At 31.6% G+C, this 25,745-nt stretch overlaps 3 protein-coding genes across 3 annotated transcripts; all 3 read right to left on the bottom strand.

Moving 5' to 3' along the window:
- Positions 1 to 1,216: 1,216 nt before the first annotated feature.
- On the bottom strand, positions 1,217 to 7,039 carry LOC139485177 (uncharacterized). The gene is made up of 8 exons (XM_071269413.1): positions 6,929 to 7,039; positions 6,186 to 6,467; positions 4,944 to 5,138; positions 4,251 to 4,477; positions 3,506 to 3,704; positions 2,960 to 3,067; positions 2,565 to 2,681; positions 1,217 to 1,867 (listed from the first exon to the last, which is right to left on the bottom strand). The coding sequence occupies exons 2-8, from the start codon at positions 6,381 to 6,383 to the stop codon at positions 1,589 to 1,591; spliced, it is 1,323 nt and encodes a 440-aa protein (XP_071125514.1). The 5' UTR covers positions 6,384 to 6,467; positions 6,929 to 7,039; the 3' UTR covers positions 1,217 to 1,588.
- A 2,335-nt stretch (positions 7,040 to 9,374) lies between these two features.
- Positions 9,375 to 14,539, bottom strand: LOC139485175 (uncharacterized). The gene is made up of 7 exons (XM_071269411.1): positions 14,253 to 14,539; positions 13,327 to 13,512; positions 12,464 to 13,038; positions 11,736 to 11,931; positions 11,039 to 11,143; positions 10,226 to 10,339; positions 9,375 to 9,689 (listed from the first exon to the last, which is right to left on the bottom strand). The coding sequence occupies exons 1-7, from the start codon at positions 14,472 to 14,474 to the stop codon at positions 9,408 to 9,410; spliced, it is 1,680 nt and encodes a 559-aa protein (XP_071125512.1). The 5' UTR covers positions 14,475 to 14,539; the 3' UTR covers positions 9,375 to 9,407.
- Positions 14,540 to 17,100: 2,561 nt separating this feature from the next.
- LOC139485174 (uncharacterized) lies at positions 17,101 to 23,901 on the bottom strand. Its single transcript, XM_071269410.1, has 8 exons — positions 23,865 to 23,901; positions 23,410 to 23,604; positions 20,834 to 21,028; positions 20,145 to 20,419; positions 19,646 to 19,847; positions 19,126 to 19,218; positions 18,235 to 18,354; positions 17,101 to 17,494 (listed from the first exon to the last, which is right to left on the bottom strand). Exons 2-8 carry the CDS (start codon positions 23,566 to 23,568, stop codon positions 17,213 to 17,215), a joined length of 1,326 nt encoding a protein of 441 aa, XP_071125511.1. The 5' UTR covers positions 23,569 to 23,604; positions 23,865 to 23,901; the 3' UTR covers positions 17,101 to 17,212.
- Between the last annotated feature and the right edge of the window lie 1,844 nt (positions 23,902 to 25,745).

The following is a 25,745-nucleotide window of genomic DNA, read 5'->3' as shown; positions in this document are numbered from 1 at the left end:
ATATATAAGTATCGAATCACGTCAAATGGATATTATAAAAAAATAGAATAAACAGTAAAATCAATAATTTAGAAGACAAATAAAAGAACATTATATCACGTTTCTAGTATTAAGATGACAGACAATGTATGTACCTAGAATCAATACTCCTAAGACCATCGTGTATTATTTGTGAAGCTGATAGGGAATAGTCATTAAAAAGGTCTTGGTATCTTATAATGAACTTTTTTTTTTTGCAAAAGAACGAACCGTTCTTTGACATAACCTTGGTTCGTAATGCTAATAGTTTTGTAAATGTGTTTATGTCTTGTTTTTATCGTTTTGAGGTTATGAATTGTGTTCGGCTATGTCCATACGTATTTCTAAAATAATTACTAGCTAAGCTCGAAACACAAAGAAATAAAAGCAAAAATAAGGTAAATTTCTATAAGTCGCAAAGACCATACCTAATGATAAAAATAGAAGAGCCATGTTTGTCTAAGATTTTTGGCAGATTAAGTTGCAGCTTCTGCTTTAATAAAATATATGATTTAATGAACGGATTAATACACAAAATATACCATCTAAATCATACCAATATCGGATCACTGATTACTTTGCGGATGATATCCTCTGGACATGATAGTCCAACAGCCATAACAATAAAATTGAGAATGGAAATGGGGAATGTGTCAAAGAGACAACAACCCGACCATAGTAAAAAAAAAAAAAAAAAAAAACAACAGCAGACCAATGTTAGTTATTTCAAGCAAGAGTAGTTTATCAATGTTAAAATCTAACAAATCCTTTAAGAAGACACAAACCTAAGGAAAACAAAATACTAAGAGAACCAAATGGCCTTTATAAGGAACGAGAAAGTGTATGTTGGCACGGTTAGGGTCTCCATGTATGCATCACAACTCATGGAATTCAAAACTCAAACATGATGTCTAAATGGGAAAATTACAAAATCAGACAAAACGAAAATACCCTTAGTGATGATTATCTTTATGTATTTTCCAACATCTCTAGTATTGTCGTCTTGTTTTTATTCTTTCTCTTTGAGTACCTTTTTTTTTACCTTTATTACTCATTACTTGTTGTTATCTTTTTTAAAATAGTTTATTTTTCCTGTTACCATTTCCATGGCATTTCGTCCTGTCTCCAACTGGAGGATTAAAATAACCACTTAAACGATGTGAAATTGTTTTTAATGAATATTTGATATGATAAGAAGTACATGAATGATATCAAAAAAGATTCACTATCATTTGTATTTCATTAATATAAACTATCTAATATATAACTCAAACATACAATGATTTAATCAATAAATATCGTTCAAAATAAACACACATCGCTTACTGAGGCAAATTTTCCAAAATGTAATTAACATGCCTGTTTTCATAAACATGCCTTATTTTTTTTAATTTAATACTAGAGACTTTGTTAACTATTCATTCGCATCACAAGTGGAATATCAAATAGTTATCTGAATAATTAAATATTTCGAAATCAAAGAGCATTTGAAACAGTTAGAGGATAGTTATAAACATATAGAGAAAGTTTAAACAAGTTTAGATTGTTTGATATATTATTATAGAAATTATTAGTAAGGTCTTGCGCAGCCTCGTTTCAACATCAAACCAGCGTCATGTAAATATAAAGCTGGCCATACAGCATGTTTGACAACAGTTCCTTTTTTCTTGTAGTATTTAAAAATTGTTGGGTCCATAGCATCGTCAGGATCTGGCCATCTTAGAATCATCGATGGGTCTTGTACACACATGTACCATATGAGTTCAACACATTTGTCTATATATGAGTTCATAGAAACCAATGTTTTATAGTTCAGTTCTAATCTAGAAGCTGTAGATTCCTTGAAATACTGTAAATAAACAAAAACTTTACCGTTAAAGTAATGAATAAATTGTGGGGTTCATGTTACTCAGTCTTAAGGTGGTACCCAACACTTTCACTAAAATTAATTTGGCTCGTTTAATTTTCATAAAATTTTGTCAAAGAATTTATTTTGACACTTTTACAAAAATATAAAAATTTAAAAAATTTTGAACCAACCGTTTTGTCAGAAAAATTACACTGGTTATATAGCAGTTTGACAAACACTAATTTTGATCATTGAGGAGCTTTATATTGCCTTCACAACGCAACGTAATTGAAACGTTTAGCTGATATTACAGAGTTATCTCCCTGTAGTGTTAGGTACCACCTTAAATAGTTTTCTATGTTGTGTTTTGTATAATGTTGTTTGTCTTAAGATCGTTTTTGCAAAGGCATTGTCAGATAAAGAGCATTGATAACCCGAAATTCGAAAGGTTTTGACATTTATGGCGAAGGTAACATATATTCCTGGAGTAATATTTACTTGAATCTGTGTCTGTTAACCTCGTTGTTTGCAATTTACTATACACTGTATCTCGATTTGATCTAAAATGCAATCATAGTGTTTGTTTGCTGATAATATGCAATACATGATTTATAATTATAACTTTCAACAGAATCTAATGGTACTGTCAAGTATCCAGTTATGTATTTTACAGTACTGAATAATGTTTAACCTATACCTGTATAACACTAGGAACAGACAATGTAGAACTTGCTCTCCTGTATTCCTTAGCTAACCTAGTAGCAACACCTGACGGTAACTGAAGTGGTGATTTATATCCGTGTATCAATGATCCCTGCAACATACAAAATTATTAAACGGTTGTTCCATATATGAAGATATATTTTGTGAGAGGAGTATGTTAAACAACATAAAAAAACCGAAAACATATATGTCAAAAACATCGAAATCATCACTTCAATGGACAATAAAATAATACATGATACATACAACACATGATAAAGCACAGCCACGATTATCACGGAAACAAACAAAAAACTAATTTATATAAAAATAACCTGAGGGCGTTAAAATGTATGTGTGTGTTATGATATATATATATTTTTAAATTACCTTGTCTAAAGAGTAAATATTCTTCTGTCGGACGTTTGGATGTTCCATTGTGTGAATGAGTTCTATTATTTGGTCCTCTGCTATTTGTTGACAGAAAGGATATGCATACTAAAATAAAAATAAAAACATATAAAAATGAAATCTTATTGATACCTGTCTCATTGGCAAATCCTTTCTATATTAAGTTGTTGTTGTTGTCAAAGTAAAATGTCAAACTCTCTTCCTTGTGCATTTCTATCATGAGCTTACATATAATATAATAGTTCATAAAAAGAAATAACATGAGCCCTATTAAACACAGAGCAGTTAGAAAGGTTATGTCTTCTAATTGCAAACCATTTTTTAAATATCTTCTTATGCGAAAGCTGATATGTTTCATTGATGCCTCTTGATGCCTGACAAGCAGAATACATACTTGGAAAATGATAACAATTTTCATACGGTTTCAACATAAAAAGTATATTCAAATGAAATATCCTGTTTTTTTGTTCATGGAATAATGAAATAAGATTACAAAATAATCTAAAAATATATATCAAAACCTACCCTTATAACTCTCATCAACTTATATACAATTTCTTCATCGTGGTAGCCTCTGTCTGCTAAATCCTCATATGCAGCCTTCCATTCGTTTTCAAACACAAGAGCAAATTTTTCAGCTATGTTAGTAGAATTGACGGTTTCATTGGCGTACTTGAATGTAGGGAACCCATCATAGATGTGCTGATTGGCTAAGGCGCTAACCCTGTAATGTATAGGACGATGGTACCCATGAAATGATATTGCGCTGATGTCTCAAGTTACTTCTCAAAAGTAGTGAACCGACTTGAAAGAAAGGTAAATATGTGACATATGTTTTTGTTTATCTCAGTTTTTAAGTGTCTTCAAGATATTGTACTATTGGTTTCAAAAATGTAACATGTTTTCCTTTCAACACTATCAATTCGATACTAAATATGCATATTTCTTTATCTAACTTGTATAGGTGTTTAAGACATCGAAAACGTATGCCAAACAGGATGACAAAAAAAAAAAAAAAAAAAATACTTTAAGAAAACATTAACATACAACTCATCATCAACATGTGTAATATTTAAATAATATTTTTGATACTTATGTGATTAGATGCGCTGTATTTTAATGAAATATTTGTCACTGGACTTCAAGGAAACATATTTTACATGCTAATGATATAACCTACTTTACAAATCAATTCCAAAAAGAATAGAAAAGACAAGACAAAATAAAGCATACTGACTCAAAGTTCTTCAAGATTACAAATAAACTGTACCTGCTTGTTAACTCTTGAATAGCATTATCCCGCTTAGTCAGTTCTAGCCTCATTTCATCATATTCATCGGCAGAAACAAACCCATCCTTTCTTATGTATAATGGAGATTTCTGGGATCTTGCAGTGACTATCATGTTTGGGGACTTTGGTGGTGTAGGTGGACTTAGTCTCCCTATTAGACCTATTTTCACTCTTTCTGGATTTTGACGGTTTTTCTTCAAATGTTTCTGAAAAGTATGAAAACTGCAGATGTATTTCAGTATAAAACCTTTTATAAATAAATTTCTATAGATTGCTTTATTCTGCAACAACATCAAATCATTGTATAACACAGATGATCAGAATATAGAACTTCGTTAATCCGTTTGTTATGCGTGTGGAGTTTTTGGTAGCAATTAATGAACGTTTGTTATGCGTGTGGAGTTTTTGGTAGCAATTAATGAAAAAAATACTGCACATTCATCTTGTCTACAGTTTTGAAGGAAATGTGAGGAAACCCATGGTAAATGGACGACCATAATGATAAAATTTTGGAGTTGAGCAGGAGAATTTGTTGAGGATGGAAACCAATTTTATCTTTTTCTACGGCAGCTTTTGGTCCTTATATTTTGGTTTTCTCGCAATGTGCACTGCATTTTGTGGATTTTTCTTTGGAGGTAACCTTATCTAAAGTTAATGATTTTTAAAACTTACATTGTCCCCCTCAAGTTGAACAAACAGTTTTTGTATACGTTGCAGTGATATAAATTCCAGCATTGCGTTTCTCCAAGCCGATCTTCGGTGTCTCTCGGCTGTTTTCAACACTTGATACAGTTTGCTGACAGACAGAGTGGGGAACTGTGCTTCACTGACATAAACTTTGTCATCATTCTTGACCAGGCTCCGAAACTATAGAAAGAGAATCAAAAAATTAATTTAGCTCATGGTAATGTCATATTTAAACAAAATTAACATCTACATGTATCTGTTTTTGATTAAAAAAAGTTTATAAAGTCAAAATATTCAAGAGATTTGTAAATTCATCGGTGTTATTGAAATCTAGAAATTGACAATGAGGGTCGGTTGAAAACAAAACTTTACGACAAAAGAGATGATTTCAGCTTTCCAAATGTGAACTTTCCATTTCTAAGTAGCAACATTCCAGCAGCACCTTCATACGGGGTATATATCTCCCAATTGATACGATATTCCCATGCTTGCATTTCCTATCATGATTTTCACGATAGAGGGTTGCTGCTCACAAGCAAGCTATTAAACCAAGAGTTCCAAATGGTGAAGTTGAAATCATCCCTTCGTAAATTTTACGGACGCCATCACGAGTTGATTGACCGTTATGGAATAACCGTTTCACAAATGATATCGGAAATGTTCCTTGCGTCGTAACTACAATCCCCTTCCCTTCCATGAATGTGACCTACCGGTTTAGACTATTTACCGGATTTGTAAACACATAAGCAACACGACGGGTGCCACATGTGGAGCAGGATATGCTTACCCGTCCGGAGCACCTGAGATCACCCCTAGTTTTTTGTGGGGTTCGAGTTGCTTATTCTTTAGTTTTCTATGTTGTGTCATGTGTACTATTGTTTGTCTGTTTGTCATTTTTTTCATTTTTAGCCATGGGGTTGTCAGTTTATTTTCGATTTATGATTTTGACTGTCCCTCTGGTATCTTTCGTCCCTCTTTTATTACAGTAAGGAATATAAGATAACCAAGCATTACGTATATCAACATCTGGAAGATTTCGTTTATTTGGCATATGAAATTTTATGGTTTATCAGCTCTTCATTTTTTATATAAAAAGAGATGGGGTTTTTTCAATTATTTTGGCCTCGAATATCACTGAATAGACACTATTTGTCGGAAGTACATCTGATACAGTAAAATTGGTATCATTAGTATTGTATTGTATCAATGAAATCTGATTTGACTAACCTGTTCCGGGTACTTTGTATGGAGGAGGTTCTCCGTCTTTAGGAGGTCGATATACTCGTATTTAGCAGCATCCAAGACGTGTTTAGGATAAAACACTTGCATATCCTGTACGACAGTTTCTATGTTCAGTCTCGGTGAATAGTCGGATGACAAGTTGATATACTTGGCCCTCACCGGTACCAGCGCCATTGAATACATTTATTGACAGTACACTATGTGAGGCAGTCTGTTTATTATGTACATGTATCAGACACGTACTTGTTTCATTCCTTGCTTCATTATCTGTTTAAATGTAAATTTGTATATTTGTTGAAAAAATTGAAAATACAAAACAAAATAACAAAAAAAAAAACCAGATTCTAAGAAAACCAAATGTTCAGGCAAGCAATTTTAATTAGATCTGCAGTTCAGTACATAATTTCGAATTGATGCAATCGTTTGCGCATTTTGCAACATACCATCAGTGTTTCCCAATTTTTCGCAATGTGTTCAAATTTAAAAAAAAACTTTAAAATCGTCGACCTTGTTTTTGTTTTAAGGTTCTGTAACATTAGAATGTTGATGCCATTGTTTTGTTTATTTTGTTATCGTTCTAATCTATTGTTATGAAATAAAGTTCGGTTTTTTGCCATGGCGTTGTCAGAGTTTGTTTACGATTCATAAGTTTGAATGTCCATTTTGTATCTTAAGCCTCTCTTCTTGCCATAGAGTCCGGAGACACAAGTGTAAAATATGTTGCTTACCTTTTATAAATATCTTCAAAATTCAATCAGTCGTAATTCAATCTTCAAATTTTAAATATTTGACTTAAATTAAATTGTCCTATTTATTAGTCATTGGAAATTAGTCAACGATAAAAGTTTCAAACTGCTATTGACTTTCTTTGTTTGATATAAACACTTTTCAATCTTCCATTTCATTGAACTGAACATTTTAAATGTGTATAAATAAAGAAAATAAAGAAATTATATGTCTCTAAAACAAAGAGACAATTATATTAAATGCCCAAAAGAAAGAACATTATATCACAATGACTTTTTTCTTTATATTTCATACCTTGCCACTTAATAAACTGACCTAGTTATATTCTCATATTTTAGTGATATGCATTTAGAATATTAAAAGAAACATTATTATTAGACTTAAGTAATCGATATTCCAATATTTGTATCCGTGAATAGAATGTTATTTTTTTTTCACATATGCAGCTATATGATAACTAAAATCAGCTCTCAATGCCGGATTGCTTTTTTTCTTTCCAATAAACTTTCCATCGATCCCTAGTATGAACACTTTTTATATGCTAACAGGGATTTGTTTTTCTGTAACAGCCCAGATTTATTTAAATATTAGACTAACTTCGAAGTAATATTAATGGAACATTATGAACTGGGAGCCTATGACAGAGTTCCACCAAGTTTAATAATTAAAACACTGGAACGTTAATCTACTTCGTTTTATCTACCGTATTACCAGTGGACTGATACATGTAAAACCAGCCAGGAACCTGATGTTCAGTGGTTGTCGCTTGATGATGTGGTTCATAAGCGTTTTTTTCATATAGATTAGACCGTTGGTTTTCCAGTTTGAATGGTTTATGTACACAAGTCATTTTGGGGGCTCTTTATACCTTGCTGTTCGGTGTAGCCACTGCTCCGTGTTGAAGACTGTACTTTGACTTATGATGGTTTATTGGTTTAATGGTAATTGTGACTTTGATGGATAGTTGTCTCATTGGCACTCATAACACATCTTCTTATAACTTAAACCGTAATAGGATAGATATTGAGTTCAAAGTATATGTTCCGGACCATTCGTCGTACATGTCTATCTACTATCCGAATTTCATGAATGCTATTGTGTTGTTGTAACATGGCATATCAGCATCACAGATAACCACATATATGTGAAACGCGATGGGTCCAATCAGTGGATCGGAATATGCTTGTTCTTTCAGGAACCCTTGGTTTTTTATGCTATGCGTTTTATTTTGTCATAATGTTTCTGTGCGAAGACGTGTGGACAGTTGATAAGTTGTTTGCTTTTTCGTCTTTTTCTTTTGACAATTGTGTTTTTGGTCTTTTCTTCAATATGGCATTGCTTTTTCCTCGAAATCTTGTTATTTTTTGACAATGTGATTAGTGTTACTCATCTTTTTGAAGAAAAGAAATAAAGGAAGTAAAAACTACTTACATTTCTAAATCACGCTAAAAGACAATTGATTCCTTACACATGCATTAAAATTTCCACTTTTTGAAACATTCATCTTTTTCCTTCATCTAAATTCCAAACTAGAAAAATACTGCCCAACTAGAGACATTCATGCAGACAAGGACATGCCTATTCAACCAATCGACAAAGCCAATTATAAAACTTTATAAGCTTTAAATTTGAAATGTAGACTCTCAAAGAACAAGAATGTGTCCCCAGTACACGGATGGGGCATCCGCACTATCATTTTCTATGTTCAGTGGACCGTGAAAATGGGGGGAAATCTCTAATGCGGCATTAAAATTACAAAAATCATATCATAGGGAACATGTGTACTAAGATTCAAGTTGATTGGACTTCAAATTCATCAAAAACTACATCGACCAAAAACTTTAACCTGAAGCAGGACAGACGGACGAACGGACGAACAGACGGACGTACGCACAGACCATAAAACACAATACTCATAAATGGAGCATAAAAAGAACATATTTAACACATTCATTTGTTTGATTCACATTTGCAAATAAGGTAAATTGCTTGAAAAGAACTAGCAGTCATTTTATTAACCATATATAACATATATAAAATACAATGTATTTTAAAAGGTAAAACAATTTGAACGGGAACACTATCAATTTTATTTGGTCAAGTTTGAACATTCTACTCTACTCATTTTTAAAATTAGATTGCAGCAGACGATAAGGAAATACTTTTCATTTTTCTCAGATGGTATTTGAATCGTGAACTCTTACAAAGCAGATGCTAAATTAAATTTGTAGTTATAAAGGGATACATTTTAGTTATTTTTCTTGGATTTACGAGCCAAAATACAAGTGTTAAAGTGAGTTATAAATATAAAAAAGAAGATGTGGTATGAAGAGACCAAAATCACCCAGACATTACGTACGGCCTTCAACAATGAGCAAAGCCCATACCGCATAGTCAGCTATAAAAGGCCCCGATATGAAAATGTAAAACAATTCAAAGTATTTATTGTACTAGCAGTTGTTACATGGGAACAGCAAATCCTTTACACAGTACTGGTCCTTTGTTATACATTAACACTGCTGGCCAGACAGGAAAGTTCACATTAAATCCTTTCCTGTTGTAATATTTATACAATGTGGTATCAAATGTTTCTCCTTGCTGAGGCCATTCTAATGACATAGGCGGTTCTTGGTTTAACATTAACCATATAGTTTCTAGACATCTCTCAGTGAACGTTGATACCTCTGGAGTTTTTAGATGTATTTTATAGTCCGGCAAACTTTCCAATAGTTCATTGAATTTCTGAAAGAGAAATTATAATGTAAACGAAATATCAGGTTCAAACAGGAGCCAAACAAAGGGCTGTCTTCTACATATTGCCTTGAAAAAGGGTTAATTATATATAGATTAAACCTCATACGGAGGCTGATGGTGTAAAACTTACTCTGGTTGGATATTTCATTAACACTATACTGGTTTACTGTAGGTTTATCTCAATATATCTTTGATATGTATGTATGTCGATATCTCTTAGTTATATATAATTCGTATTTAAAAAAGTGTCAACGTAGAAAATGTGTTTTTACAGTTCTGATTCTTTTTACAAATAATGTATTTCCGAAACCCCGTCTATTAAACAATATAAAGTGGTTATACACTGTGGATATATGGATCCATCTTACGACATCACATACTCCAGTAGAAGTCTAGTTCATATATCATTGTACAATTTTACTCCATAATAGAAATAATTGAAACCTTAAAAATCATTTTGTAAATGCAAATGTATTGTTATGCAATCTTGATCTAGAAAATAATATATATTTGAATTAACTAACATCCAACAGATTAGTAATGGTGACTGTGCAATGCCGTTTACGAAATAATCTTGCCAGTCTTTCTGCATCAGTATGAAGGCTCTTTATGTCGTTTGCTGAAACCTTTCGCTGTACCTAAAATAAAACAATATAACACAAATTTAAAATTAAATTAAGGAAATTTAATAGAATTTGTTTGTTTTTACAATATTCCAATATTCTTATAGGATAAAGAAAGTCTATTCTACCCTTCTCTCTCCCTCCCAAGTGCATGTGCCTGAAGCAAGTCCTCATTAGTGAATGTCTTATACATGTTATATCTGATCTAATTGTATTTTGTCATTTTGTCATTTTGGTGATGATTGAAGATCTTCTGTTATTTATTACCGTACATGTATGTCTTTTGGGTTTAGAGTCTTTAAATTTGCCACCTCATTTATATAGACCAAATATATTTGTATGAATTCCAAGAAACACTACACCCGAAAAAAGCTTACAAGATAGATAAATGCAATAGTAATGGAATTAAGCAATCCAAGTATCTAAGCACATGAATTCATCCCCAGTTTTTTGTGGGGTTTATGTTGCTCAGTTTTTAGTTTTCTATGTTGTGTTTAGTGTACTGTTTTTGTCTGTTGGTCTTTTTCTTCCTTAGCCATTGTATTGTCAGTTTATTTTCGACTTATGAGTTTGAATGTCACTTTGGTGTCTTTCGACTCTCTTGTACAATGTGACGGAAAACGATGCATAAGTATAAACCCGTCAGTGATATTTTAATAATGTGAAAATCTGATATAACTTAAAGGATTAATTACCATTAAAACTCGAACTTACGTTAGAATGTTGAGTAACACAAGGTTGTATGACCTGATCCGTCATCAAGCTGGTAATGTTTTCTACTTGTTCAGCCGCTACGGAATTCACCAATTTATAGCATTTCTGTAAATTATAAAGGTAAGTAATTCTTGTATAGTTATATAACGAAATAATGTTTCAGCAATAGTATGAGTTATCATAAACAACAACATTTTTCAATTGTTTCTACATGTAAAGGTTGAAGTTTTGATGCTTTTTGGAATAGATACAATCCTCTGATTGGCGTAAGAGCAGCCACAGCCTTTTATGTCACTTGCTCCTGATTTTTTGCCTAAAAGTCGCTTCATTGTGTAACCTTTAAATGCTCCTTTAAAAGCTACATGTATGATTTCTTTTTAACTATTTAAGAAAATATGCGTATTATAATTGCTTATAGCTTTGCGTATTTCTTTTTTTTTCGTAATGTTTTGGTTTCAATTTGCATTTTGAAGAAAATTGTCAATTGTAATCATCTATCTTATATCAAACAGCATGGTAGCGTATGCCATATTGACACATGATATTTGCTTCACAACTAATCACATTTAGGCATTGCAATGAAGCACACAGACCTGACAAAACAACACTAGAAGTAATACTAATAATTGAATTGTAGTACAGGAAATCTTTCTGAACAAATACTTGGAATGCTACGTCTATACTTATATACATGTACCTTTATTATTTGCATTAGACTGTACAAAGCCACATCTTCTGTGAGTCTGTCTTGATTTCTACTAATCAATGTTTCGACAGCTAGTTTATATTCATTGTCATATACATTGATGAATCTTTGAGCAATTTCTGTAGAACTGGTGTTCATTGTATAGTCTACAGATCCAGGATTATCATCGCAAGTACAACTGCTTAGTCTGTAAAAACATATACAAGAGGTTAAGGGTTCCATTTTCCGTAGAAAAAAAATCATGAAATGTCAATTGTTTAATAAGCAACTCCTCGTACAGTATGAATTTATTCATGAATAATAATTGAAGAACTCAAAACCTAATCATACAATAATAATTATGAAATAATCAGATAGTATAATAGTTTACCGGTGTAACAATTTTGGAAAGAAAACCTATGAAAAAATTAAATTTTACATTTTCATTCTCAAATTCAAATTCCAAATATGTGTAAAGTTGATCGTGAACGGTTTTATTGGTGGTTTTTTTTACTAGTTTATATGTATTTTTCTTATTTCGTGTTATACTATTTCCGACTTATAGACATGTATAATAATATTTTTAACAACTATTTTTTTTCTTCAGAAAATGAAAAGTTTGAAATATAAAAAAAAAATGATTTGGCGCTTCAATTTAACTCGGCAGATCGATTGGGTTTCTTTCCTTCCTTTCTTTTATGTTTAGTAAATTTAGAATACAAATAAAGAGCTTCTCTTACCTAGCTTTTAAATTTTGAAGAATATCTTGGTTTTCTCTATCAAGGTTTCGTAAGGACATGATTTCGTCTGTATGAGTCTGTAGCAGATCCCTTAGATGTTTATTTTGAGCTGTTAACGATTTCTGATCTTGTGAGTTATAAACTGGAGCAACTTTCATGACTGGTTTACTTTTGAAGATTCGAGATTCAAATATATCCGGGACCTGTCGAAGTTGAATTTCTGATTGACTACTTCGATTTGATTTTGGCGGTGTGGTTGATTCATTTATATCAAATGCTGGCTTCTCAGTTACGACATAATCCCGTGGTGATTTTCTTGATTTGGTATTTGGTTCAGAAAGAATCCGTCTTGGTGTGCTTGTGGACTCATTCTGTCTTCTATTGCCTGGCTCCGGTGACTTTGGTACATGAACAGTGTGTGGTGCTCCAAACAATGGAGGATCTGTTTCCAGTTTCCCTGTTAATGATGTACCACATGGTGGTTTACTTATTAATGTTGATGAGGATGACAAACTGTCTGCAGGAGCTGTCTCTGCCCTTGATATTGGAGGTAAAATTCGTGGACTTTCGTAAAACTGAAAGACAAGTTTTTCTTAAAATTCATTTAATTTTGATAGTGATGGGATTTATTTTGGTAAGTTTATCTTTTTTTTTTTTTTTTTTTTTTTTTTTTATATAATTCTAATAATGGAAAGTAGGGTAAATGATATCTTCTTTTTTCGACTTTTCAGATGTATTATCTCCTTCGATTTTATTAAGAAATATTAATTAGTGATAAATCTTCAGAAGAGGAATTTAAAAATCGCAAAATGTGCAAAATTACTGATTCCAATTCAGTAAAATATGTTTATGCTGGTACTTACACCTTTAAATTTTTCTAAATCATAATAATCTTCTTTTAATTTACATAACAACCAATATTCTTTCATAGCTTCTTCATAGCTGGAGGAACTCTTCCTGTCACAGATGGCCCGGTACAGAGGAGTTGACAATGCCCAGTCTTTATCTTTCGGTTCTTCTCCTCTATATTTCTCTGTTATTTCTGTATACTGCAATTGATAACAAAAATATGATATATAAAAAAAAGAAAAAAATGCCAATCGCCCAATTCGTCTTGAAAAGATGTAAGAGATCAACGAATGATACAAATTGAAAAGCATACTTGAACGAAATGTTAATCAATTCAGCATAATCAAGATGTTTGATTTCGGTAGAACATTTTCCTGTGAGAAAATGAAGTAACTGCATCCTTTTTTTCAATCTTTTTTATCACTATAACGAAAAAAAAATCAGAACACAAAAACGTTTTATTCAAAAGTATTGCAGATACCACATACCCTACTCGGAGATACAAATTCATCATTTCCAATAGATACCCAAAACAATTGATTTGTATATCGTATGTATGAACTACATCTTCAACGAAAGTCACAATCATATAATATAGGATGATCGTGACAGACCTGTAGATTGTAAACCAAACACTCTACTGTAGATATAAGCAATCATTTGTTTTTTCTTTCAACCATTATTATTATTATTTTACTGGTTAAGATTTCTTGCAAAGAAGACTAAATTTAATATTGTGTTGCTTTTTTATGTTGTTGTTTTACGAGTAGAGTTTACTTTTAAGGGTTGTTGTAGTAGTCTGAGAACCTTAATCATTGAATTTCTGGAAATTCTACTATAAATATATTAAGTTGTATCAGGGACATTTAACTAATTTAATTTCACTTTCTGAACTAATTAATAATACAGACTTATACGTTACGTTACTAATTATAGATACCCTGTTTCTGTATTTTACTTCAAATTCCCTCTCAGTCTGTAGAAAGCTGATGTAATCTCGCTGAACTCTCGGATCGAAGTTATAGTAAAATAATATTCTGTCAATATTTTGTCTTCTTTTATATCCTGATGGTATCTGATATTTTCCAAGTTCTTCCATGTTATCACTACAAAGGAGAGTTATGATGTCAAATGCTTTCATGCAACATTCATTTGTACACATATGTGATTAAAATTTATAAAGGAAACTAGAGATAGTAGATTGATAAATATCGAATAGTATAATATATCCTGCTGCCATTGACCAGAATAAAATGTATATAGTCCTGCATACGGTTGATTCTTATATTTTGCATTGCATTGCACAAAGGTTTTGTTCAGTTTTGCATTTTTTTCAACAGACTGTTACAGGTTGTTTTAAAATTATTGTTATATTACACCACTATTACAGATAAGAAGGGGAAAGGGATTGGGCGCAATTAGAACAACTAACATCGATTACATTTTTATGCTACTGTCCAAACCTGAGCCTGCAATTCAGTTGCTGTTTTTGTTTGTTGTCTGTCCTATTTGTTTTTCGTCGTCGCATAAACAAGACCGTTGCTGTTTTCTCTCTTTTAGAGTTGATTCAGATTTTGTCATCACGGAGACACAGAAACCAACACATATAGGTCACCGTACGGCCTTTTATTAATGAGCAAAACCCATAGCCAAAAAACTAAAGGCCCAACGATTTTGACAACCTGTAGATTTATACTAGGGCGAGATGGTTATGAGTTCCCTACAACAAATAAGTAGCTAGGACGACTGTTATTCAGAACCGACTTAAAATACTTTTAAACATCCAGTTATTAGGGACAAGTTATGGTTGAGAACTAACAAAACATAATAACACAGCTGCTTTTTTGCGCTTGTCTCAAATTAGAAACCTCTAGCTTTTATTAGACTTTTCTGGTTCATTTATATGTTTCGGAGTTTAGTGTGACGTCCATCTTTACTGAACTAGTACACACTTTTGTTTAAGGGCCAGTTGAAGCCGGCTTTCGGGTGCAGAATTTTCTCGCTGTGTTGAAGACCCGTTGATGGCATTGGCCTGTTTTTTCTCCGTAAGTTGTTTTTGACACATTCCACGTTTCCTAACGTTATTTTTTATACAAATTATAAAAATTTAAGATATTTGTATGTGATATAACATCATATAATAGATTTCTTGTTATAAACGTATTAATATTAAAGAAACTTACCTTCAGTTTTTATTGAAAAAACCAAGACCTATTTAAAAAACTAGACTAAGTGTTATATGAAATTGGTCACACGTATAACGTTGATAAAATGAAACATTGTACAGTGAAACTTTATACACGATCATACACAATAATAACTGTCCGAGCTGAAATCTATTGTCTTATGAAGAATATTGTATAATGAATTTTAATTACATACGAGATTTAATATAAGTTTGAACGATGTCTAACTTGTTTTTATATTTATTCTGCTTTGAAAATATTAAAGATTACCTATTCTTTGAATATCTGCATACGGTTCAAATAAGACCAACTAGTTGTAAAGCATTGTATTTGGTTAAAAGACATTGGGTAACACATTTGCAGACATGTATTCTTGTAGCATCATTGTGCCTAATGCAAATATTATTTTCTTCTTTTAAAGGAAAAAATCGGTGATGTCGAAAAAAGACATGATTGTGACTGCGACGTTATATAATATCATCTGTGATACATACCTATTATGATTATCTTTGGTATAGAATTGATTCCTTCTATAAAGATATTTAATACCTATTATGATTATCTTTGGTATATAATTGATTCCTTCTATGAAGATATTTAAGTTAGTTTAAGTCATCCTTGTGAATAAAGAAATAATTTTATGGACGCTATCATTTGATTTGGTAGGCTGAATGGAATTTTGTATCACAGATGATATTATACAAAGTCGCAGTCACAATCATACCTTTTTTCGTCGACTGTTAATCATCACCGATTTTTTTCATACGAATGACAACACGACGGGTGTCACTAGTAAATCAAAAACTGTTTGTAACTCTCTGGAGTAGCTGAGTTCATACCGTTTATTGTTTCATGTTGCTCAATTTTAAGATTTGTTTTTGTTACAGTTTGTCTACTGGTTTTTTTTATTGAGCACTTGAGATCATCTCCAGTTTTCGGTAATGTTCGTACCTTTAGTATTCTATGTTGTGTTATGTATACTATTATTGTTTGTTGGCTTATTTTGTTCACCATGGCGTTTGTCAGTTTATTAGCAACTTTTGAGTTAAAATGTCTCTTTGCTGTCTTTCGCTTCTCTTTTTTTTTTATCTCGTCATGGAGCAGTCAATGAATTTGTTCTTGCAATGAATATAACACAACGGATCGGACTAGTGGAACCACCCTTCCAGTAGCGATGGCGTTTATTGAATACAATGAAAGACTATAGTAACAAGCGTTATCCTTTCAAAAAGGCTATTTTACTCCTAGCTGATGAAAATGGAAAGTGCTCTCGCTTTGTAGATTAATTCACACGCTATGGATTATTATCGTTTAACGTTGTTGTTCACCCCAGAAGATTCGACTATTTATAGATAAAGTAAAATCTAATTGCTAAAATAGAGAGGACAAATCTGATACTCTACGGGATTGAAGGACATTTACTTGGTTTGGATTGTCCTAACCAATCAATAAACTTTGATTATTCACGTCTCGTAATATCTTCCAATCAGGAAGCAAGAAAAATTCACGCACTATCTGTCCATCGTTCAATTCTTAATCTCGACTCCTAGGAGTCGAGAATAAAAATGATAAAAAAAGATGACAAAAAAAAAAGATAAAATAAACAGATTGAAGAAATACAAATAATAATACTTATGTCTAGTACTAAATTCTGACTTAGATTGGTAGAAGATAACAAAAATTTTTGTCAAATATATGCGTTAAAGCATAAAGTTTAAACTGGTTGAACATATCCCTTTTTGATTAACGGTCCTTTCGCATGAAGGTACACAGCAGGCCACACTGCATGTTTCACTATTGATCCTTGTTTCTTATAAGGCATATATATTGCCTCATTTAATACGTCGTTAGGCTGAGGCCATCCTAGTGTCATTGGCGGATCTTGTATTGCCATTAACCATAATACTTCAACTATTGAGTTCACAAAAGCTTCTATTTCTGGGGAATGTCGATAGTTATACTTTGGATTACGCAATAAGTCTCCGTCTTTGAATTTCTGCGAAAAATAAACCATATTTTATATTTCAACAAATTCTCAAATTTAGGACTAAGGCATGTATGTAAATCTGTCCTAAGTCAGGAATCTGATGTTCAGTAGTTGTCGCTTGTTGGTGTGGTTCATAGGTGTTTCTCGTTTCTTGTTTCTTTTATATAGATTATACCGTTTGTTTTCCCGTTTGAAAGGTTTTGCAATATCATTGTTTTTTGCCCTTTATAGCTTGCTGTGCGGTGCGAGTCAAGGCTCTGTGTTGAAGACTTTGACCTATAATGGTTTACTTTTATAAATTGTGACTTGGATGGAGAGTTGTCTTATTGGCACTTATACCACATCTTCTTATATCTATATGTTACCACTGAATATACAATAGATGCTTTGAGGCAAATTATTGTTAGTTTGTCATACCACAGCCGTGATCATGTCTAGTACACCACTCACTAACTTTTGTGTACTGTTATAATGATATGTTGAATAATCATGGTATGAAGAAATATTGGCATTCGTAGAAAACCTACAGTAAAGAACTGACATGCTATAGATATACAGTCATAATCAATTTGACTGCAAAATCTTTACAAAATCATTGTCATGGTGATGCACTAATGTGCAGTATTGCATTACATTTTGCATGAATTGAAGGAAAGACAAAAGCTGTGTTAACAAGCAAAACCAAATTGACTTGTGTAAATCGTATACATCTATAATAACAAAATGCTGTTTTTTTGTAATATTTTTACCTGTGTTGCATGTACAATTGTTTGCGTATGTTCTGCCTTTCTCATCCGCTTTAACTCTCTCATCAACGAATCTGGTATCCGCTTTCGCTGGTCATACTTAACACTTCGTAAATCTAGGATCTTTGAAATTGAATTGCAACATTTTAAATCATTTCATATTATTTCACACTTCATAATTTTCATATTTATTTTTTTATTTATCTATAAAAAATATGGTTTATCTTTTAATTTTGTTAGATTTTTTATTAATCAAAAGAAGATTTTATTATTTCCGTGGATGCAATAAAAAAAAATTGAAAATATCATCTACAATATATTCTGTAGATTAGTCAAATATTTTGTAAAATTTGTGAAAATAAGAAATGATAATTTTTCAAAACACATAACGCATAACTCATAACTGTATAAAAAAATTGCGGAACATTTCACATCTTTATAAAAATAAAATATAACCGGAAACATGCTTAACGTAAATATGCACTGTCTGTCCAAAATAACATGTCTGTTTGTAATCACACCAAGCATCAGCCTAAAGAATTGCGCGCCAATTTCGTGTTCACCTGTACAAGTTAGGGGCCACTTGGTTGAAAACTGTACTGTCCAATATTTTTAATGTGAGCGATCCTAAGGTGATACCCTTTGGTTTATATATGCAAACAAAGGGAGCGGTTTGTGTGCATGCAAATTTAGTTTAACCAAACCATATATTGTGTCTGTACTAAATTAATACTATTGTGGCCATGTGTTGTTGTTGGTCTTTGTTTATGAGTATAGTTTATGCTTTTTTAAGGCTCGGGTGTTTGAATTGATGTGGTCGATTGGACTAACAAGTAAATTCAATGAATGTTGTTATTCTTGTTTTTATGTTTGTTTTAACACATTTGTACAAACCGTTAGAAATGGATCTTCTAAACCTTTTTCTATACTAAAAGACAATTTCTGGAGTTGATCAACAGCATATTGGCGACAAAATTCATAGCCATTCTGAAACATTTAGTTTATGTAGAAAAGGATTATGTCAAAAGTCAATTACTTTACTAATGGACGTCTTGTAAAATGAATTGTTAGAGACATTCTACACTATTAAGAAATAACGAATAAAATAGATGAGTAATATATTTTCTCGACTGATGAAAATCCAAAAAGTAACGGTAACGTATTATCACACTTCGGGGCAAAACAAGACGAATTAAAATATACAAAGTTTTTTTCCTATTTGAAGATGTCGCCGTAGAATTATATTTTAACATTGTTAAAGGAAAAATTTAACAGAAATTCATTCACATTTACAAAAAAGTCATTGGTTAGTTGACCATTTGAATACTATCTTTGATAAAATAAGTATCAATCTGTTGTATTTTCATGCAGTATTTGACACAAGGATTAGAGAAACACATTATATCTACTATACCTGTACAACGTTCATGAGTAGTGAGATACCCTCCTCTTCATTTGATTCCACTTTGTTAGCAGTAAGTGATTTAAGGGCTTTAGACCATTCTACGATGAATATAGAGTTAAATTCTTCTGATATCCGGGTTGGGGTATAATTATCTGTATAAAGTACACTTGGTCCACCATCTTTTATTTCCCGACTAGCAGTTTTACTCAGCCTACATGAAATATGACAAAATATCTTCAATAAAATTGTTCACACGAGGATAATTTGTAAAGATGAATACATGTGTAAATCACAACTAGTATACCACGACGTACACACTCAATCTTATCATAGAGAATATGCTTAAGTTCCACACCAACAGTGTACCATTCGAGAGTGAAATTGAGAAAACAAATTGAAGAAAACTAAACATTTCCCTCGAATAAGACGTATTTACGATTGAAGTAGTAAGATAATGTTACGATTTATTAGGATATTAATAAAAAAAAATAGTTTGATAATAACAAACCTGTCTCTTAGGTCATCTATAACTTTGTTACAATCGTTAACTTCTGTCTGTAGTTTACTAACAAGATCATTCTGTGACGATATCTTACTGTTGGATTCCTGGTACATTGGCTGAGGGTAGTATATTACACCGTTGATTCGTATTGGAGTGTTTGGCACCTCTCTGGTCGATGGTGTTCGTTCTAGGTCTCTATTTCTTGGACTAAAATATTCCGGTCTAGTTCGAGGGCTTAAAGAATCGAAAACGTCTTGTTTTGTTTTTTGTTGCGGTCCTTTCTACAGAAAAGAGTGTATGAATTAGCCTCTTTATGCAAATGCAAAACATGTTTATCCGTTAATATTGGAATACTTTTTAAAACATAGAATAGTTGTCATTTTAGCGGTAGTTTTAACATTGCCATACAAGCGGGAGGTTTGGCAAGCCATAACACCAGGTTCAACCGACCGATGTTTCATTGAAATCTCTTGTACCAAGTTAGAAATAGGCAATTTGTTATCAAATAGTCCGTTTCTATATATGTTGGCGTTTGTCTTTGTAGCAGTTCAGTGTATTTGTTGTTCCGTTGTTTTCTCCTTTAAGTTTATGTTTTTCCTCCGCGATCGTGTTTTGTTTATAACCCGGGTTTTTTCTTAAAGTTTCATCGATGTATGACTAATGGACAGCGTTATACTACTGTTGCGTATATGTACCGTCAATTTTATGTAATGGTCCTTCACATCATGTAAAAATCTACACTCTTCAATAGCTCTGTGTTGTATCTGCATTCTATACTTCATGTACGATTCATTCAAAAGCCTGTACAATTTACTGTCAGGGTAACCAGTGGAGTCTTCTGTAGGATCATTATCTTTACGGAGACTTCGTCTGTCCACCAGATACTTATACTATAAAGTGATAAATAATATAGTTATATGTCAACTCAGAACTTAAAAGCACATGTTTAGTTTTTGGAAATGAGGTTAGTTTCATTAACGTTTTTTGTTAAACTGATTACAGCCTAACTTGTGCATGTTTAAAAAAAAACATTGATGATAATTAAAAAATATCTTTTTCAACATTTGTGGCAAGTATTATTTCAATATAAATGGGCTGCTTAAATGTTTACTGGACAGGCATATTAAAGAGGAATAAACACAGTTTTATATGATACAAAAGCATTATATAACAAACTGATATGTTCATCCTGTCTATAAACACAAAACAATAACAGGATACGACTTCTTGCCTAAAGTATTCATTGCAAAGACGACAAAAGTAAAGACTAGTTATGAAAAACTGTCAGCACATTGTTTTTAACGATTTTAGAAGTTATTTGCATCGAACTTTTGTTCAAAGCGACCAAGCCTTGATTAAGATTTAAATTTTGGAAAAGAACATATTGGTAAATAAATGTTACAACATTTTTTCAATATCACATGTTCTTATCTAGTCGCTTGTATTGCAGGTAAGTTCGTCGTTAGTTGGTTCAGGATAGATTGTTTAAAAAAGTGACGAATTTGATTGAGAGATGACGAATTACAGTTGTGTATCCATTACAACATACGAAAAATTAACCTTAAGGTTCCACTAAAGTCAAAATATAGGACACTACATAAACATCTAAACTTTGCCTGTATTTTTCAATCTAAATGGAATAAAGTCCTAAACTTTGATAACATATTTCATTTAAACATACTTTACATATACATACTGTGAAAATTATAAATAAACTTGAAATTTTTATGTTGTGGCCAAACCGGTTTTGGGGGTGAACAATTAATTTTCCAAAAAATCTGGAGGCCTGTGAGAAGATTTCATTTGTTTAAAATTGTTATCATAGACGAATACTGTTAAATGTAATGCAGTACAAGCTAGTTTTTATTTTTCAAATAAATATGTTTCAATGACATTTTTGTCCAATTTCTGTATTGTTCCTTTGATATTTGTTCACTTAGATACATGAATTTAACTGAAACTCGTAAATAAATACGTTTTCTTAAAAAATAACATTAACCTAGTGGAACCTTAATATAAGGGGCATTATTGATATTTATTAGATAGACGGTACAAAGATCGATAATATTTGGTGTTTTCTTTTTAGGTAATCAGCCACTACCACCCCAAAAAGGTACAGAGAAATATATCAAAAGTATCAACAATCCAAATTTAAAACTAGGTTTCAAATATTTGGTTTCCTGTGTGTCAATGGGACACCAAATGGGTTTTATCAATTTCTTATTCCTTTTTTTCTACTCACCCAGTTCAAAAAAATCATACGGTTGATTCGGGTCATGTTTGTCTAAACGTAGTGGATGACTTCTGAGATGCGAACTAGGATTATTTTTTTTCAAGGTAAATCATATCTTATCTGCAGTTACAATTTTATTTTTCATATCATAATTTACAATTTTGTTTTCTCAACACTTTCCATTATTCATTTGGGACAATTAACTGTTTATCTACACAACTTACATTCAAGGTTAAATAAGTGTGTTGCAAACTCCTTTATGTTACCCCATTAAAAAGATGAAAAATGGGCCATCAACTGCTAAAAATTGTTTTATAATCAAGAATTGTGTTTTGCCTAAAAAAGAACCTTAAGCGTGTTTACTTTGAAATTTTCAACTTTTGACGTTGACTACAACATGTATATTAAGTAATTGCAGAACCACATGTCAAGCTTAAAAAGTAAATAGACATAGGTGTAGATAATGTTACAGAATTTCAACTCCACAGTGAGTTCCTGCGTGTTAGTATAATTATCCATGGACAATGAATCCTTGGCAAAAAAAAAAAGCATGGGCAAATTTTATGGATATGTGCCAAAAGTGTCCATCAATATAATTTTGAATATTTATTGATGCATAGAAAAATAAGGTTGGACAGACCTCAACTATCCATAAATCTGTAATGAAGAGTATCAATATTGCACCTATGCTTAAATTAACATCGAATAAATGATGTTTTGTTTTATTTCTTCAAACCTTGAGAACAACTTAACAATAGTCCCTGCTTACCATTCATTTTCAACAAATAGATGTATGTAACATATTGCAATTGCTCATTTTCATAAGTTTTCAGAAGATTTTATTCTATTGATATATATATTGTAAAGTTTTATGAATATTCTAATAAATTAACATATGTTAAAATACTTAAATAGTACATGCAAAATATCAAATCATAAAAATACAAATTGTTTAGTGTCTTAGAAAACTTATAAGATCTCCGCTATTATTTTTGCTTAAAGGGCGCAATTTAGATACTAATACATTAATCATAATACCATTGTTGGATCTCTAACAGATAGTTCTTGGTCCATCCTCAGAAGATCGTAATACTCTTTAACAGCATTTTCGAACATCCTGGTATCAACTGGGTAACGTAAAACTTGTTCTATACCTGGTCGAGATCTACAACCATGCGGTATTCGTATTGACGCCATTGTTATTTACTTTACTTCTGTAACTGTTTAATCTACCTAAAGATAAAATTGATGGTTATATACTTTTTAAATAGCTAACAGTTTTAGCTTTTTTTGTAAAATCCATAGAAAACTACTCTAAAATAGATTTCTACGTATAAAATTTTGACTAAGATTTTGAAGAATTGATTGTTTATAGAAAACACGTTTCTCTTATTTAATAGGACTGAAATATTTGAATGTGCATATTAACATCAGCATTAAATAAATGTAAGGTTCTTGGTTACTTATTATCTTATTCGTGAATACTTTCCTACCTTAAATCAAGTTAAATCTATCTGTTCAAGGCCTATCAATTTTCTTATGAAATGTATTGAACCGGTTAAAAATATAATGACGTGAATACAAAACATATACAATAAAAATAGCTTTATTTAAAAGTGAAATAAGTAACAAAAAAAAAATTAAATAAAGATAAACGATAACATGTGTATTATTTCTGACAGACAAAACGTTGAAGATGCGAGGTTGTGATTGTTTCAAAGTGAAAATAGAGACGTGTAATATAACATGTATAATAAGCATACGCAACTTAATATTATGGTAAATGGTTAGTAGAAAACTGTAAAATTTCTCTTTAACAATGTATGAGCTTCTTCTTATAGGATTAACCGTAATCTTCTTCTGGTTATGTTCCCGACTCATTTAGTTGTTCACAAGGTTAGACATACTGATTAAAAGCTTTTTGAAACTCAATATTCATATTTTGTTATTTTTTTAATTTAACTATTTTGTTCAAAATATACATGCAAAACATGTTTTCAAACTTAAATAAGAATCAAAGCATAGTGTACGCTGTGATACAGCTATTTTTGTTTGCTAGATTGTCAGTTTTTCTGTTTCCATATTATGTTACCAAATTATGTAGAAAATTTCAAAACAACCATAAGAATTTGGGATTGTAAAAATGTAAATTTGTTTTCGGACATCATTTCTATCAGATACAAAAATGAGACAGAGACAATCTAACATCATCAATCTTATTATCCATGTTTTCAAATCATTTGGATCCAGCTACAGAAATAGTTAGTCAGATATTTGTTTAACTCATTTTCAATATTTCTTCTTTATATAAGCTTCCGTAACACATGTATAAAGAGACAAACATCAAAGAAAGTTGCATTGGGAATTAGTTTCATGACATGTATTTAATTTAGAATTATATATAATAAATATATATATATAATCTGGGGTAACACATAGAATGCATTGTCTGAATAAAAAAAAACCGGAGTGATCACATTGATCCAGAACGGCTGTATTAAAAACGGATAATCTAAGATGACGTGGTTCTTTCGCTTTGTAAACAACACTGTGATAACATTCCCGATATATCTATACTAAGCACAGACTAACAAATATACATAGAAATGGGTGTTACAATATACCTCCCACGTAAATTCACATGACTTTTGTATTGGAACCTATTTGTAAACGCTATTCCGATTTTATTATTTTAAAATTGCAATTGAAAAAGACAATACAGATTTTTTGTTCTTATTTGAATGCATATCAAAAAGATTTTTTGCACAAGATTCCGGAGAGATCGACAAAATCAAAATAAACTTAAATTCCGAAAAAGTCCATTAATGCTTTTGGCGCATTTAAGTCATTTCAAAACATGTCGTTAAACAAACAAAAACGCTAAAGCTGCAGGTTTTTCTGTTACGCAAACCATCGAAATTCGTAAAAAAATTACATTAAAATGGATTTTGTTATTAGTATTTGTTTTATTCGCATATTTACTGATTTCAGCAAGCCAACATGGCGGCTCCTTAGTTACGAAATGTCAACTTTGGATTCGAGTAGCTCACGAGAAATACATGTAAAACAAAGATGGCAAATGTTGGGCTAGAGCATTAAAAACATTAAGCACATTTTTTTTCTAGCGGTCATTAACGAAATAATTCATGCAAGCAACATATTTATTAGAAAGTTTTAGCTTTATCTAACAGGGAGTAAAAAAACAACCCTACACACGGCATACATGTACCCACCCTCGCTTCACTTTTTTAATGACCGTTTAAAAATATATGATGGGTTTAAACGTAGAACGTAGAATACATACACAGTAATATTTTATCGACTGTTATTGAACGCCGTAGCTGTTTTGTGAGTTAAATTTTGTGCTATGAGGA

The sequence above is a fragment of the Mytilus edulis genome, chromosome 8 (genome assembly GCF_963676685.1).
Source record: "Mytilus edulis chromosome 8, xbMytEdul2.2, whole genome shotgun sequence".
NCBI lineage: Eukaryota > Metazoa > Mollusca > Bivalvia > Mytilida > Mytilidae > Mytilus > Mytilus edulis.
This window is presented reverse-complemented; position numbering and strand designations above follow the sequence as displayed.

Bases quoted from the DNA above. Each gene is read 5' to 3' on its own strand.
- LOC139485177 (XM_071269413.1), bottom strand. From the start codon at position 6,383: ATGTATTCAATGGCGCTGGTACCGGTGAGGGCCAAGTATATCAACTTG. The intron at 5,139-6,185 runs GTTAGTCAAATC...CTCTTTCTATAG, and splicing joins ATACAAAGTACCCGGAACAG to TTTCGGAGCCTGGTCAAGAA. The intron at 3,705-4,250 runs GTACAGTTTATT...TATACATTACAG, and splicing joins ATTCAAGAGTTAACAAGCAG to GGTTAGCGCCTTAGCCAATC.
- LOC139485175 (XM_071269411.1), bottom strand. From the start codon at position 14,474: ATGTGTACAAATGAATGTTGCATGAAAGCATTTGACATCATAACTCTC. The intron at 13,039-13,326 runs GTAAGTACCAGC...CTTGTCTTTCAG, and splicing joins ATTTAGAAAAATTTAAAGGT to TTTTACGAAAGTCCACGAAT. The intron at 11,144-11,735 runs GTACATGTATAT...TATAATTTACAG, and splicing joins GTCTAATGCAAATAATAAAG to AAATGCTATAAATTGGTGAA.
- LOC139485174 (XM_071269410.1), bottom strand. From the start codon at position 23,568: ATGGCGTCAATACGAATACCGCATGGTTGTAGATCTCGACCAGGTATA. The intron at 21,029-23,409 runs GTATTATGATTA...ATCACTTTATAG, and splicing joins CTGTTAGAGATCCAACAATG to TATAAGTATCTGGTGGACAG. The intron at 17,495-18,234 runs GTAAAAATATTA...TATTTTTCGCAG, and splicing joins CAATTGTACATGCAACACAG to AAATTCAAAGACGGAGACTT.